Source organism: Parambassis ranga, chromosome 1 (assembly GCF_900634625.1).
Source record: "Parambassis ranga chromosome 1, fParRan2.1, whole genome shotgun sequence".
Lineage (NCBI taxonomy): Eukaryota > Metazoa > Chordata > Actinopteri > Ambassidae > Parambassis > Parambassis ranga.
Genome location: NC_041022.1, coordinates 9145147 through 9161898, shown reverse-complemented (window position 1 = coordinate 9161898; position 16752 = coordinate 9145147). Strand labels below are relative to the sequence as shown.

Below are 16752 nucleotides of genomic sequence, written 5' to 3'. Positions count from 1 at the left end.
GGCGTGATTGCGCGGCCCCTCCCCCTCCACAGCCGATCTGGAAAGGAAAAAAAAAAACTTTTTTGTATCGAAGGAATCAACAGCCGCCATCTTGTCGTGGCTCGGAATTAGGATTTCGGTCCAACACTGGATTTTCCGTAGAAATCGAGCATCCTTACCGCGATATGACAGCATCCTTCTGCCGAAAACGGAATCTTAACATCGCCTCGGAGACATTTTGTGCAAAAAAACGGGAATTGGATCGGTGGTCGTCGGGCAGAAAAGCTCCGTATATCTGATTTCCCCTTCAGAGTGCGGCGATTCAGCCCCTGTCGCCGTTCGGGAGCAGTATTGTTTACCGTGGGCAAGCGGAGACCAGATCGTGACTTTCGAAGTGATTTGCAAAAATACAGCATTTTTATGCAATTGTGCATTTTTGTGGAGCTTCGCGCGATTTTTGCATGAAGAAATTTGACGTCACGCAAAATGGGTACTTTGGGCATTTAGAAATTACGACTTTGCTCCCGGAATGCAGCAATCCACCTGATTTACCCAGATTGTCATTTTGAAGCTCGATTTTTACATGGGGAATATTTTATTGTGGGTTATTTAACGATAATAATGTGGGTGTTGGGTGTTGGATTATCATGGGGTGAATGGCGGTGGCGAAGCGGGGCGCTATTGCATCTCTTTTGAAAGACACTGACTCTCACAGCAAGGAGTAGCTAACGCTAACAGTTAACTTAGCTGGTAGCAGGCAATTAGCTAGCTATTAGCCAGTTAGCTAACGTTAGCAGGCTGCAAGCTTGCTAATGTGCAAACCTGGAAGATTTGGGCTGACAACCAACTTCCCTGACATAAGGTTACAGTAATTTGCTCGAGCAAACAGCCAGACAACAGAACAACTATGGCTGAAAACCTGCTAGACGTCGGACCTCCCAACTCTAAACGACCGAAGCTGAATTCACCTGCTCTGTCAGCGTCTGATGGACAAGGTAAAGGCCTCAACACTCTATGCACATGTAAACAATGACATATTTAACAAGTACGCCTAATATTCCCGTGTATAACTGGCTGTTGAATCCCCTATTGAACCCTGCAGCGCAGGTAAAAGTTAGCAACTTGTTGTACTCAGTTGAATATTGGCAGTAGTTACTGGGGTTTTACCGCATTGTTATGGTTTCATTCTGTGGTGAGTATGTTAAATGTGCACCTGTGCACGCAAACGACAGTTTATCAGGCAGTTGTGCAGAATGGTATCGTGTGCAATTAATCGTCAGAAAAGCTGTCACCGATTAATATTTATCGATTACGGCGATTAGTGACTCGTCATGATGATGCATTTTTGTGTGCGACGTACACTCACCATCACCCGCAAGCGCGCACATGTGAGCCCACAATAACAATAATGGCGGAAGGCAGTGGTATTCCGTTAAATGATGCGGAGCAGCGCGATCCTAACAGAGGTTCAAGGTCTGTCACCATAAGACAGAGCACGAAGAAAGCAGAAGAAAGCGCAACGAGGCCACAACGCCGGCTACAGCTGTAGTATATAGTGCCGCGCATGCACAGGCGACATGCATTAGGTGTGGAGCGTTGGTTGTTGCCATAGTAAATGAATGTTTGCTCGTATTAAAAAAATGAACACCGACTGGATAAGCTGCCTCCCGATCTTTATTTATGTACTCCACAGAAAGATAGGAAAACATTACAACAGCGAAGTCTCCTCCAGCAAATATTGGGAAGAATTTCACTCAGCCGAGAATTCGCGATACGTTTCGTCAGTGTGCTCCTTACGACCAAACGAAGCGCTGGAAGGACGTAAAGCAGGTTGATTTGCACAGACATTCATTTAAATATGGAATTGTCCGTTTTTTCTGCTGCTGTTCAACAGTATGAATGAAAACATGCACTAGTGTGGGACATATTCCAGTCACAGGTTCATTTGCACAGACAGCTTAACCTGTTAGAATAAAGTAGTTAACTTGACTTAGTTAACAAATTGATGATTTGTCAGTATCATTTTAGAACAATGTGGCGATTTAGAGTCAAAAACATGAAAGTGCAATTGTCATCAATTAATCGTCAAATGAATCGTTATCGGCTAAATGCCACAATTAATCATGATCAATTTTTTTGCCAATATCGCCCTACTTGCAACCATACACTGCAAACCGAGATTCTGAAACGAATCCATTACCGGTAAAGTTGCGCTTTTGTAAAATATAATAATATTGGAAAACTAATGCGAATAACACTGTCAATGTTGGATGGCCTAGTTTTAGAAAACTGTACCTTACAGCTACCTGAGCTCAGGCATTAGCTAAGACCATTACTCAAATGTGCATTGCTTAGAAAGCTTTGCGTAAGCAGCCTTTCTTTGAATACTTTAATTGTTAATGTTCATCAGATCAAGTGTATAGTTGTCTGTTGTTATTTCTGGTAGTCTTACAGAAGGTAATGACGGTATGCTGGAGACATAGCGATATGTTTCAGTTGTTTAGTGTATAAAGCAGTGCTCTAAAGTTGCACCATCCAAACTCCAAATGTCTGTCCAAGTCATGTTATTTTCACAGTGTATCAGATATCATGATACAGTTTAGACATAATTTTCCACCCTAAGCTGCTGGAAAAGGTCTGTTTATTTTATGGATTTGATTTTGTTTTTGTTTTTTTTTACATACTGTTAGTATTCAGGTTTGTGTAAAGTGTAGATTAAGCAGTTGTTACCAATAAGAGAAGCAAATATTTCTTAAGTGTGTTTGACACAGGTAGTGTTCAACTCAGCAACCTAAGGTAAAAATGTGAATAACCAGAGGCAAAACTCAGATGTGCAGTCTGGGTTGGACTGGTCTTTCAGCTTTTACTTAAGGTTATGTAGGTAGTGAGAGGTTCTTATAGGATTCTTAACTGTTGACATTAAAGATGTTTGACGGTTATCTGCATATATGCTCGGTCAGTAAATGAGCGGTTAAAACATTAGCCTGAAAGGAGATATTGAAAACATCTGCACCCGTAAAGTCTGAGAGACATTCAGCAATGACTGGTTGCTTTACTCGCTAAGTTCCATCATGTTCTCCTTACTCCTTTTGAGCTTTCACTGCAGCTTTTACTCCAGTGGTGCTGGAAGTGTTGTTCACCCTTAGATAAAGTTTTCAGGTTGCCTCATCAGATTTCTTTTGAGCATTGGGTTTAAATCTGAACCTTTGCCAAAACGTTTTTTTTTTTGCATTCATACAAAATCCTACCATTATGGACACCATTGTTCTTTTTTTGTCTCTTGTTACATGATGCTTGAAACATCTTTTGTACAATTGACCTTTTTATTAATCAGAATTTTCTTTATCCTATATGTGGTTGTGGACATGTAAGAATAAGTGAAAGTTTAAGGTATAAACAACCCTGTAAACCCTGTTTACTGTTACAATCAATGTTTTTGACAGTAAGATGGACTGATATCACAAATTATAGTTTAAAAGCAACATTGTCATTGCTCAGTATTTAGTTATCGTTAGCTTTGCAGGTAAATGTTTTCATCAAAACACCATAAAGTAACTCAGGTAATCCACAGCGCAAAATCCTTTTGGCATCATAACACATATAATGTTCATGAGGCAGTCTGAAAACTTCTCATGAAGTCTGTGCTCTTTTTCAAGCATGACAATAAAGGTAAGGCTGGCAAGACTAGTCGTGCAGTGAAAGCGCTACTCAAATGCAAAATCGGTCATTATAAAGCCTATCGATGGTATTCCAGGTGTCATGACAAGTTTATTGACTAGTGGGGATATTTCCTGACCATGGCATCTGTGTTTTTGCCTTTTGAAAGGTATTTCTACCAATTTTTTGAGTTTATGGTGTTCGTCAAATCACTGTTTTGCTGTTAAAATGTTGAATCCAATTGTCAGTGGTTTTGGATTGTTTAAGTAGCACCTCATCAATGTCTGGTCATTTTATGCAGCTGTTCACTGGTTATGGAGCAGCTATTAAAATCAATAGGCAAATACACATGTAGTTATACATTCAGCTAGGCAGTTTTATCATGTCTATTATGTGGCACATGTTTTTCATTGAGGTTCATTTGTTTTCTTGTCCACAAAAAAGTATGTTGGACAACCTTGAGACAAAAATGGCAGTGATTATAAATTACAGGGCCTATCACACGTTACAGAGGCACCACATGTCTGCCATGATCAATCATTAAACCTGCCCCGCCTTCTCTTTATATATCTTGCCAGTTACAGTTCAGACATAAAGGACCCTCTGGGACAGCACTGGGCAGCACTACAGGGCTGTAAATGAGTGCAGACAGGGTCCAAAATTAACAACTGCCAATTGCCAAATGTGGTTAGATATTTTTATGTTTGGTCGAGGTTTGAATGTGAATGTTTGAAGTTCACAAGTCTTATTTGTCACACCGGAGGGTAGATTTTGTACCAATATATGTAATCAAAGGCATAGCCTCTGCTGAATTCAATATACAGACATGCTTCTTTCTTCTGCTTCCTCTGTTTGGCTAACTTTGACATACAAACCAATTTTGTTCCCACCAAGAGTTTGAATAATTTCAGCCTAACTCTGAACAGAGCATTATTGAATAAGGGGTCCGATAACAAGATTAAAGTTGATTGAAATTGTTACCCAATACAGATCCAATGCGTTTTGAAAACTTACAAAGCTTTGCGAAATCTTAGTGGCTTTTCTGAGCAGCTGAGCAAAATGAATATGGGAAAATGTTCTCTACCACATTTTGGTGTTCTCGATTGTTAAGCTCCAGCCTCTCCACTTACACACAGCAGGCGGTAGAGACCAAGTGACAAAAAAGAGGACATTTCACTTGGGTTGACAATAACAATAAAAACTTTGTAAGGCATAGAAAAGCCTGTTGATCACCTGTTCAGCAGAACAGAGCACATCCACAATAATTGTGTTTTAGTCATTTTTGTTTTTCTGACTTTTGTCTTTATGTTTACATCCAGTGTCCACACAGATCAGACTTTGGAAATGTATAGTTATAAAATGCTATAGCATTGTAGCATAATCGGGACTAAAACCCTCAGCTGACCAGTAGTGCTTTGCTTGAGTTATGTATCTAATTTTAAGGTGTAATTATATCCGTAAGTGTGGTCTCCACGCTAATGTAATGCCTAAAACTGTCCATACACATTTAAAAATGGTAGCATCTATAGAAAGACTAAGGCAGAGTATCAAGCTAAGCTTTGGCCGTGTATTTAGATAAAGTTTTTTGCCCTTTTGTGTGTGGTAAAATGTGCTTATGCCAATAGTATCTGTATTTGTAGTCAAGTTTTGTGTGCAGTCGAGGAGGTTCTTTTCCAGTGTTGGGACAGAGCAAACACGTGCCCCTATTCTACTATTAAGGCCATCTGTCATGCAGCAGGGTCCCTCTTGCCCCTCACGTTGGTCATGTGCAGCAGTTTTTATTAAAATGTCTTGAATTTTATAGATTTTTATAGGTAGATATTATTTTACTATGTGACAGTGATTGATTTTAATAATCAAATGTTTACTTGCATCGTGTAAAAGGCACTTGTAGTAGCTGTCAGGCAGACGGTGCACTTACAACGCAGTCACTCATGTGGCCATTTATATTTTTGCTCCAGGCAACCAAAACATAATGAGGAAAAGTAGAGGTGAATGCAATGTGGTCTAACTTGTCCCCTCATTTTTTCCCTCTAACTTGGCATGCATTAGTGGTAATTCTTTATGCCCCATTTCTGGGCTTTTATTCAAGCTTGTAGCAATAGCAGGTTTTTCATTGTCCAAAAACCGTCCTAAAGTAAATAAAGTATTTAGACTGTAAACCTTATGTTTTGCAGGGAATCTAAGAAAATGAATACAAAGTATTGTTAAAATCATGTGAACACGGTCTCTTGCAAACACTTCTTGACTTGTGACAGAATTCTTCTGATCCCATTAATGTTGTGTCCTATTGTCAGATGTGTGTGTGTACCCTTTTCTCACTTGTTGCTCTAAGTTTCTAAACCGAGTGTGAGACTGAGAGAAAACACACAGCCACACCGTCATTCACTCATTACAGCTCATTACATTAAGCTCTCTAAAGGTGAACATACCTGTGGTTCACTTCTTGACTGCACACAGTTGTTAAAATGAGTTTGCTTATGGTAAAGTGGTTGAATTGCTTGTGTACCAGAGTGTAGAAATGTGATGCTGATGTCCACATGCATGTGCCCATTTAACACAGTGCACCTCAGCTGTAGCTCCCTATTTTCTTTTGGCAGCATCTGTCCTCATACTCTTATTACTCTAATATTACATTATGATACAAATACAGAATTCAGCTTTTAAAAATGGTTACAACATTGTATTTTTTAAGACCTAAAGCCTGAATAGATTTGTTGTAATTAGTTTATATTACTTTTTAGATTTCAGAAACAGCAGTTTAGGCGAACATGCTTGAAGCAGAGGAGAAGATTTGTTGCTACTATTTGTGATTTTGCTTGTTTGTCAAAATAACTGTTTACCTGAACGAGGGATGATAACAAGCCAATAATGTTCAGAGAGGTGGGCGCATACGTGCTTGTAGCATGATAATAGATTGAACAATAGGTCTGGCAGGCAGTGTTGTTTGGAATGTGTAAATTCTGCACTAGAGGAAAAGCTTTTCCACTTTTCTGCATTCACTAGGCCCAGAAAAAGTTCTGCTCAATGTGTCGAGAACAAGCTGCAAGATCTCCCAAATAGGCTTGTGCAAAATCGTATCGTGTGCAATTAATCGTCAGAAAAACTGTAATCGATTAATATTTGCCACTTATCGATTACGGCGATTAGTGCCTTGTCATGATGACGCATTTTTGTGTGCGGCGTACTCTCACCATCACCCGCGCACATGTGAGTCCACAATAACAATAATGGTGGAAGGCAGTGGTGTTCAGTTAAATAATGCGGAGCAGCACGTTCCTAACATAAGTTCAACGTCTGTCACCATAAGCCCGAGCACGAAGAAAGCCGAAGAAAGCCGAAGAAAGCGCAACGAGGACACAACACTACACTACACTACAGCTGTATATAGTGCCGCGACATGCATTAGGTGAAGCGTGGCGCGTTGGTTGTTGCCATAGTAACTGAATTTTTGCTCGTATCAAATGAATGAACTCCGATCTTTATTTACGGACTCCACAGCAACATAGGAAACATTACAACAGCGAAGTCTCCTCCAGCAGATATTGGAAAGAATTCCACTCAGCCGAGAATCCGCGATACGTTTAGTCATTGTGCTCCTTACGACCAAACTAAGCGCTGGAAGAACGTAACGTAGGTTGATTTTCACAGACACACATTTAAATGTGAAATTGTCCGGTTTGTTTATTTGTTTGTTTTTTCTGCTGCTGTTCTACAGTCTGAGTGAAAACATGCACTAGTCTGTGACATATTCCAGTCACAGGTTCATTTGCGCAGACACATTTTTTAACTTGAAATAATCACTGATGTGACTTTTCTGAACTTATTTGTCTATTTATCTGTTTAATTTTAATGTTGACATGCTTTGTGACCTTAAGATAAAAACATTTGAAGGACAAAGTTACTTTAAATGTTTGCTTCATTATTATTTTGAAGCAGTTTGTGCCTCAATATTATCAATACATATTTCCATGGCTGGTTGGTGCCTAATCACCAGCTTAACCTGTTAGAATGAAGTAGTTAACTTGACTGATGATTTGTCGGTATCATGCTAGAACACTGTGCCAATTTAGAGTCAAAAACATGCATTGTCATCAATTAATCGTCAAATTAATCGTTATCGGCTAAATGCCACAATTAATCGTGATTAATTTTTTTGCCAATATCGCCCAACCCTACTCCCAAACCAGCGCTCCGAGAAGAAAGTGATGTAATTTTCTTGTAGGGCCGAGAACCAAAACAACTTTCTTTGTTCTCATGGTGTATATAACAGCCTTAAGGTGCAAGTCTTTTGTCGTCTTTTAAGTGTTGCATCCTGAAGTGGTTCAATTTTTTCCCTATGACCTTAATGAGCCTTATTCTTGGGATCAGCTGAGGATAATTCAGATACTACTGAGCACCAAGTCAGCCAATAGCGATTCATTCGTTTTATAATTTGGACTGTGCATAGGCTTATTGACTGCATTACAGAGTTTTATGGTTTACATGCTGCACAGTCACATTTATTAGACACATTTATCCAGATTTCAGTCTTTTTCAGACTTGTGCTTGATTTTTCAAGGGGTAGGGAGTGACTAATTTTAGTGTCCATAAATTAATTAATTCTATGACATTTTTTTTTCAGTAACAATTTATTCCACATCCTAAAACCATCCTTCTATTCTTTTGTGTTCCTAAACACTTAAGAGGTAATTGGATTGTCTTGATGGTTTGCCTACGCTTTGAAATGAAAGGCTGCCTGAAGCCAAGTTGCACCTGTCCCCGAGAGGCCAGACGCTCGGCCTTGGGGCCGGCTGATGGACAATGCCATCTAGTACCACTGCTGCCTTTGTTGGTATTTTTAGCAATCAGCTCTAAGACAGGAGCCACAGGGGTAGACAAGAAAAAGAAGACAATATTGTGTAATATAGTTGGGAGGAAGGGGATAAAGTACAAATAAAAGAGTGCCTAATTGTAAAAGAAAAGTTTCAGGACTATACTAGTAGGCCTGTCACGATAAGCAATAAATCAATTAATTGCATGATAACTTAAAATGGGCTCAATAAGTTATTCGGCCACGAAAAACTCTCTGTTTCTCTCCCCCTCTATACCAAAGACTCTGGATGACAAAAGGCGTGTATAAGGTGTGCAAAGTCCGGCCGTCGGATTTAATATGGCCCGTGGCTTCTGTCTTAAAATGTGTCAATCAACAGGTAGTTCTTATTTTTAACTCATTGTGTGATGTTTGCGCCTGGGTCGCCACGGTGTGCCACAGTGCTGCAGAGCTTGGATGCTGGTTACAGCAACGCAGAGGGCTCTGAAGCTGAACAACACCAGTTCTACAATTCACCACAAGACTAAACATGCTTACGTATACAACGTGCTATCAGAGAGAGTCCGTGTTGTACCAGTGAAGTTCTCTGCCTTTTTACTGGCGGCACACGCAGCAGCGCCACCCATTAGTTCTCTTGCCCAGTACACAAACACATATGCAGACACACGTGCGCACATACAGGTGAGCCCACTCCCACCAGCAGGTAGAGAGTACGTGTTGTTTGGCTCTCTGTTGCTCATGACATGCTAGTTGGATTGACTTAACTCCATTGACTATGCTCAGATAAGCTATGGTAATAGGCCTACCACTACTCATTATAAAAATATTAATAAAATTAATATTAATATAATCAATAATAATGTTGATGATTGGGGACCTTTCCAGTGTTAAATGTTCTTTAGAAATTAAAGTTTGTTGATCTTTGAAAGGGTGTACTTGCATTATATGTCATTATCATTATATTAGTTGAACATGGTCTCAAAAAGACAATATTATCGCTTATCGCAATAATTTCTTTTGGCAATTAATCGCCCAGCAAAATTTGTTATGGTGACAGGCCTATATACTAGTGCCCTAGTACTCTCATGGTTGGGGTCCTTCTGATTGCATGGGGATACCTAACCAAAACATTGCTTTGCATTTTTGATCTCCAGCCAAAGAGCTTGGGGGCATGGTTGTGTGTGGCTCCCCATTCAGAAATGAATTCAGGACCAGGCCTCAGCACATGTGGTTAAAGTGAATACTGCTTCTCTAAAAGCCTACATGTTTTTGGCTGCTGGTTAGACAGGATCGGCTGAGAGCAGTGAGTGAGTGAGGGACGGAAAGATGGATGGTCCCTTCAGCCTTAAGCAAGCTTTGTCCACATGGGGCACCTGCATGCCCGCTGCTGGGGACAAGCCATGAGGTAGCACAGCACATTTGTGCAGCAAGGTTTTGTTTACTTGCGTGTGTAGGCCAAGTGCCCTCGTTAAAGACAGGATCCTGACGGAATACCAATGAAGACATCCAGCAGGAACAGATGGGAAATGACTGTTCTTTATTTTCATTTTCTGTTCAGTAGCATTAAAATCAATGGCCTCTTTATATACGTGTTGATAATTGATAAGCTTAACTGTATCTTGGATGAAATCAGTCCTCATGTCTCACTGTCTTTAAATGCAGTAATTTGTGCCCTGCACCATGTAGTTAATAGAACATAGCATGCATTCTGATCATGGTTTCTACACTTGTCTTGTCTACAGTGTATGTTGTGTATGTCATAATGCACTAGCGAATTGTCAGATGCAATCCTGTTGGCATCATTATTTTTACTTTACTTTACATAGCAACAAAGATTAGAAATGCAAGGTTAAGTAAAGATAACATTTTTTTTCAAGTAAAATGTGTAATCTCCGCAATTCACTAACATTTCTCTTCCAGTTTATAATTTCTGTTGTTAATTATTAGTAGTGTGTAAGTATTTGACCCATTTTTGTGTGAAATATTCTTGCAAGAGTTGGTCAAGGGTAGTCCAAATGCATGCACACTTTGCAATCTTTTCTCACTGTCTTAATCACTTCATCTCAAGCAAATTGTGGCTCCCAAGGCTCTCAGCATTATGCTCACACCTCTGGATGGTGTGACACAAATATTCATTCACCACCCAGCAGGAACCCTAAGTGATGCTGGATTCTCTGTTGTCACACTGTGTTTGTCAGCCAGTAGCGATGCTCTTATTATCACGCAGCACGTTTCTGTTTTGTGCTGCAGGGACAAGGCTACAGTGCACCAGCAGTTAGCATGTTAACACATTAATACCCCATAATTAGAAATATTGGAAACATTTGGACAGAGACGAAGAGTTATCTGAAGTTTTTTTTTTTTACACTGTCATGTGTGGCTGAGTTGTAATTGTGCCGTACTACATGCCTTATGCACATGCTGGTTTGATGGACCACAGGCAAATGATTCAGTCAAATTAATTAGTATCATTTTCTCTTTGCTTTCTCATAGATCTGGGGTCTCTGTCCTGGGATGATTTGGAAAATGATCTTCCAGATGAATTGATCCCTAACGGCGGTGACCTGAACCTCATGGGTGGGATGCCTTCAAATGGTGGAGCAGCACCAGGAGCTGGTGGGCCAGGTGGCACTCCAGCAGGTCTTGGGGGAGGAGGTGGCCCAGTTGTGCCAGATGCAGCTGCCAAGCACAAGCAGCTCTCAGAGCTCCTTCGAGCTGGTAGCACTTCTAGTATCACAGGCACAGGACTGAACTCAGCTAGCCCTCAGCCAGGTGGCATAGGGCCACAGCTGGGAACACCACTGGGTAAGAGTCCCCTTGGTCAGGGCTCTCCCAATAACCACCCATCCCCCCAGGCCCAAAAAGCAGGAACACCAACTGGAGTAGCAGGACAGAACAACAATAATAATGCAAACCTGGGTTTGAGCACAACAGGCTTCAACCAGGCCATGATCAACAATAACCAAGGCCATGCTGGGCTTCTGGCCCAGGGAGGGCAACCTCAACCTGGGCAAGTAATGAATGGTGGTCTTGTACCTGGTGCTGGGAGAGGACGGGGAGCAGGAATAGCTGGCATGCAGTACCAAGGACCAACAATGCAGGGAACTGCACCAGGACCAGGAGGATCAGGGAGTGCATTGGCAGAGACACTCACCCAGGGAGGGCAGCAGATAGGAGCTCACAACACCCTCACTGCAGCCCAGCAAGCAGGCAACATGAAGGTGAGTCACACCCCCATTCTTCATCACTTGTCTTCTACATGCAGTGTGGTTTTTAGCCAATTTACTAAGGCACATGTGGAATGCTCATCTGGCTGCGAGTCATCACTTGCATAGAATTATTATTATTTTATTATTTATATGTTATTCATATAAAATGAGTGGGTTGTGGATGGTAGCTATTTTAATACTGGGCACAAATGTAATGTTGTGTTTTATTGCTAAAATGTTTTTGTTTATTGACACCCTGGGACATAGTCTTCTGATTGGCATGCTCTCTTCATCTTATCAATGCGCCTCATGCACTTTTCACTGTAAACAACCAAGGTTTTTTTTTAACAAATGATGTGTCTTTAATGCTGCACAAACCAGGCATATTTTCACCAGCTTTCAAGATTTCTTTATTTAGAAAGATAGATATATAGTAGGCAGAAGGCGGTTCAGGAAAAAAAAAATCTGAACTGTTCAGTACACGTTTCGGTTCAGAGTGTGTGTTTTGTTTGGTTCAGGTCATGTAATGCAGGGAGGCATTTTTTCCCACTGGCACCGAGATGAGTGTTGCCAACTTGGCGACTTTCTCTAAATCTAGAGACTTTCCAAATCTTTTTTTGTCAAAAGGGACTAGCAACAATTCTGGTGACTTTCTGCGATGACTTTTGGAGACTGACGTGAAAGCACGTGCCGTTCTGCAAGTTACTGTCCTCAGCGAGCAGGACCGTGAGCTCCTCCCCCGCCTCAAAGCACTCACGGTCAGTCTCACAGTAGCTTCACGCAGCAGTGTTAGCTGTGGTCAAAGCAGAGAGGAGACCCACACCACTGTGTCCAATCGTGCTCAAAGCTGCTGCTGGTCCCATCATGGCTTACAGAGGAGGATGTAATTAGCATATTTCAATGGCAAAATTTAAACAAAAAACACTTCATCTTCTCCCATTTTGCTGGCACATATTGATGGCCAAAGTGCAAAACCTCCTATCTGCAGGGTTTTCTTGTTTCCTATTTTACTTTAAAAAATAGTGTATTATATATTGGGTATACTTAATATAAAGCGTACTGCAAAAATGACATTTTTTCTCAAGAAAGTACAGAGGTTTTGTGCCTTGGCCATCGATGCAAGCCTTTAGGGTAAATTGCCACAGTGTGTGGATGCTCTGATCACACATCTCAGCTCACCTTTATTTGTTTGTTTGTCTAAAGGGTTTGTTTTGTTAGTCATTTCTGTCTCATTTGCTATGACCAGAGTATGTCTATATAAAATATAAATATAGGGACATGTTGACAGGCCTTTGCTCCTGATTACTGGATTTGCCATTTATGCAGAGGCTTATTTTTATATGCAGTTTATGTTTTGTTTATGCTTTATCTAGTTTTTTTGGCTGGTTAATGTGAGGGGAGATGTTCCTTGTCTGGCCATAACAACACTCACTTTGTCTGAAGTGACAGCCTTAAAAGAAGCTCTCCCTGGTCCATATTGTTTATTGTGTGAGATGAATGCATCTGTATCGCCAACCCACCCCAATTATGTATTGTGTTATCACCACTCAGAAATGAAATGTAACAAGATAAGGGGAGCTGATACTGTGTCTACACATTGTCTTGAGCCCTGTGCACTGTGTCAGAGCCAAGACACTAAATCAGTAAGTAACCACAACATTTATTCTGCTGAGAGCCACTGAAAAGAGACTTGGAGCGATAGTGAATATGTGTGACAAGATTCATTCTCAAAAAGAATCTGCAGACATTTTAACCACAAGAAAGTTTAAAAGCTGATGTAGCAGTGTGTGGGCTGTCAGCATTTAGAGAGAACGCCCTGTGTGTGTTTTAGGCTCAACTGGACTGCTGTCGTTATCATGTCACAAACTGCTATAAATGAGAAAACCTCCGTGCCCAATCTTTGTGTGGCTCTGTTGTGCTTTAATTGCAGTTTGTAAATCTCTTTGGGCATTTTTGTTTATTACAGTCTGCTGTCACTCCTTCCTGCGACATGCTGATTTTGTATATGCATTGTAATTCCCCTCACTTCCGATTGCTTATTGGGTGGCTGCTTACTCTGTCAGTGATGTTAGAAAAAGACAGGTATTGTAAACCACTTAATCAGTTAGAATGACAGAGGAGGAGTGCACTTGGGATGAAGGAGGGGAGGCCAGCTCAGCCAAACAGCCTGGCCTGGCTGCAAGGCGGTGAGATGATAGTTGGCAACTGTCCTGCCTGCTGATGTGTGGAGTGTGTCAAGAGAACAGGGTCTGAATGGGAAGAGTAAGTAGAGGGTGTGTGTATATGTGTGTCTCCGTCTGCCTGCCTGCTCAGCTGTGTTGAAAGGCTGCCAGTGTCTGGTCGTCTCAGCTGGGTCTTTTTTATCTGGTCTGTTGGAGTAGTGTCAACAGCCTGAGGGGATACAGCCTGGCCTGGCATGGCAGAGCCTGGTCTGGTCTCCCAGCAACTCTGTGGATGAGAGAGCAGCATCAAGTTAATCAGTGTGTAAAGCAAGGCACTAACAAGGATTTTGTTCCCTCTGGTGCTGCACATCTTAATGTACACTCGTGACTCTTGAATGTGTGATATCAGTAAGCTCTTTATCACTGCAATTTCATATTGCAATTTTTTTGTATACACTCAATTCCCACTCCTGGCACTTTGCAGGTTTTCAGAAAGATGCTGGTGTCATTAACATAATTCTTTTCAAAACAATCAGTAATTGTTTTGATAATGTTGCTATTAGACAAACAGAACACACACTGTGGTGCTGCGTTTTTGATGAGCGCTAGGTAATGCTTTCCCCAGCACCTTGCCACAGTTAATTTGCTGAAAATAACCACCTTTTTGACACCCACCCTAGGGGGCAAAGCAATGCAAAACAACTATCTCCTGTAAATTGTCGTCTTTAGGGAAGATCCCTCTTAGGATGTTCATTAATTACATTAAAGCAGAAGATTTTCTTCGGAAACTCAACAGGTTCTTAACATCATGCTGTTAGGCTGCCTCTAGGAAAGTATATGTCATAAACCAGCAAGCATATTGAATAAAAATGTATCTGGTGGCTTCCTAGCCTCTTAAGTGCAGTGTCAGTGGTGTTTTTAATTGTTATGTTTAGTAGATTCAGGCTTTGCGATTTCTGTTGCTGAATAGTTTAAGAAAAAAGTTGAAATGGCACTGTAGTAGGAATCTTTCCTGCCAATAGTTGGAGTCCTGCTGAGTTGTCATGGTGCCAGAACATCAGGGGTTGGTTTAGACAGAACCAGACTCGATTATCCTGGCACAGCTACAATGGTGCTTGCTTTGGTAGAGGGGGTTGTGTAATGACAAATTGGCATTGAATTAGAGGCTGAACCTTTGCTGGCACATTAGTGAAAGATTTGTGGAATAGTGGAAAGCTGCTTATACTTCTCACACAGCAGAATTATTATTTTAACCTTTTGGTCATTTCTCTGTGTTTCCAGATCGGCCTGGGCAGCAATGGGAGCCCTTTTGGGGGTCAGGCATACGGTCAGGGTGCTGCAGGACCGGGCCAGCAACTAAACCCTCAGCAGCAGCTCCAGAACAAGGCAGCTCTTGCCAACAGCCTGCCACCCTTCCCCAATGAGCTCAAAGGGGGCGCTGTTACTGGCGTGCCAAACATGGTCAGTGTTTTTTTTTCCCACCTTTGTTTTTCATTTCATAGTCTGCCTTGGATATATGACATTTTAGTTGGCCAGAAGTTTGAGGCTCAAATTGTTTTAATTGATCAAATTGATTAATATTGGAATACACCTGATGTGTCCCAATGATTTGTGCATTTTTTTTTCTTTACAAAATCATTTCAAACTAACCAACATGAAATTGTGTAAAGCTTTGATAATTTCTTCATTTGACACTTTTTTTTGAAAGGCTTGCATTTACTAAAGGCTCACTGAATAATATTTAGTTTGTCTTCTTTCTACTCCATAAGCATTCAAGGCACCCCTGAAGACACCTAACTATAATGGCTGATTTGCTAAATGGCCATTGTTCTTATTTTACCAATAGTTAATATTAAAACGAATTGTCCTAAATGACTAACTTTTAATACTGCCGTAAAGAACAGAACAGCTAACTATAATTTTTTTCTGTCCTCAACTTTGGCGCTTGTCTGCCTGTACCTTTACCATCCATGCAGCAGCTCCAGCAGCAGCCTCAGCAGCAGGCAGCAATGCTCCCAATGGCTGGTGGTGGTGTGGCAGTGCCTTCAGCAGGCCCTACAGCTGACCCTGAGAAGCGCAAGTTGATCCAGCAGCAGCTGGTCCTGCTGCTTCATGCACACAAGTGCCAGCGACGAGAGCAGGCCAATGGGGAAGTGAGGGCTTGTGCCCTGCCTCACTGCCGCACCATGAAGAACGTCCTCAACCACATGACCCACTGCCAGGCCGGCAAGTCCTGCCAGGGTGAGTTTGAAACAAACAAGGAATTGTGATAATTTTCAAAGGTTGTGGAAGTCAGTTTTCTGTTTTAGTGATGCTTCTGAAGAATCAATTCAGTAAAATGTCAGTTTACCAGTAACCCAACCTAGATAGAAATCACCACAAATTTGATATGTGAATTTTTTTGACACATAAAAACTGTTTCCAGAGCTTTCGATGGTGCTGCAGAAAGTTAACTTCTGGGTTCAGTGTTTCCCACAGACCAGTTGGCAATTTGCGGTGGCATCTAGGCGCTGGTGTCACGTTGGTCGGCGAGTCGGTCATCAGAGTTTTTAACGTTTGCGCAGAGTTGAATAAATAGAAGGATAGCTATGTTATAGTATCGCGTTAGCGAAAAAAACAGAATCAACATGGGGCGGCCCACCACAAATTGGTCTATGTGTGGGAAACCCTGGGGTTTTAAAAAAAGATGGTCAAAACACAACATATAAGATAAAAACAAAGCATTTAACAAGCAAACTTGGCAACATTGTCGGTAGATTAAAAGGTCATTGAAAATTACAGCAGCATAGACTGGGTTTCCCCAGATAGAAACCTTGAAGTTACAGTGGGTGTTAATATTTGGTAGTTTAGATTAAATGTAGATAACAAAACTTAAGTGGCATTTCATCTATGCTAAAACGGTTTTAATATCTAAATTTTTGTGTCAAATTGC

General features: G+C 41.2%; 1 protein-coding gene across 3 annotated transcripts in view; it reads left to right on the top strand.

Moving 5' to 3' along the window:
- Nucleotides 1-79: 79 nt before the first annotated feature.
- The window catches only part of crebbpa (CREB binding lysine acetyltransferase a), a 34427-nt gene continuing 17754 nt past the window's right edge, over nucleotides 80-16752 (top strand). For 2 of the 3 annotated variants that reach the window (XM_028400696.1, XM_028400705.1), the window contains exons 1-4: nucleotides 80-974; nucleotides 10943-11670; nucleotides 15102-15281; nucleotides 15800-16061. In XM_028400696.1, coding sequence (XP_028256497.1) covers nucleotides 887-974; nucleotides 10943-11670; nucleotides 15102-15281; nucleotides 15800-16061 — 1258 coding nt within the window. In that variant the 5' untranslated portion in view covers nucleotides 80-886. Of the gene's footprint in view, nucleotides 975-10942; nucleotides 11671-15101; nucleotides 15282-15796; nucleotides 16062-16752 lie in introns of all 3 variants that reach the window. The other variant, XM_028400689.1, reaches the window with a different exon arrangement.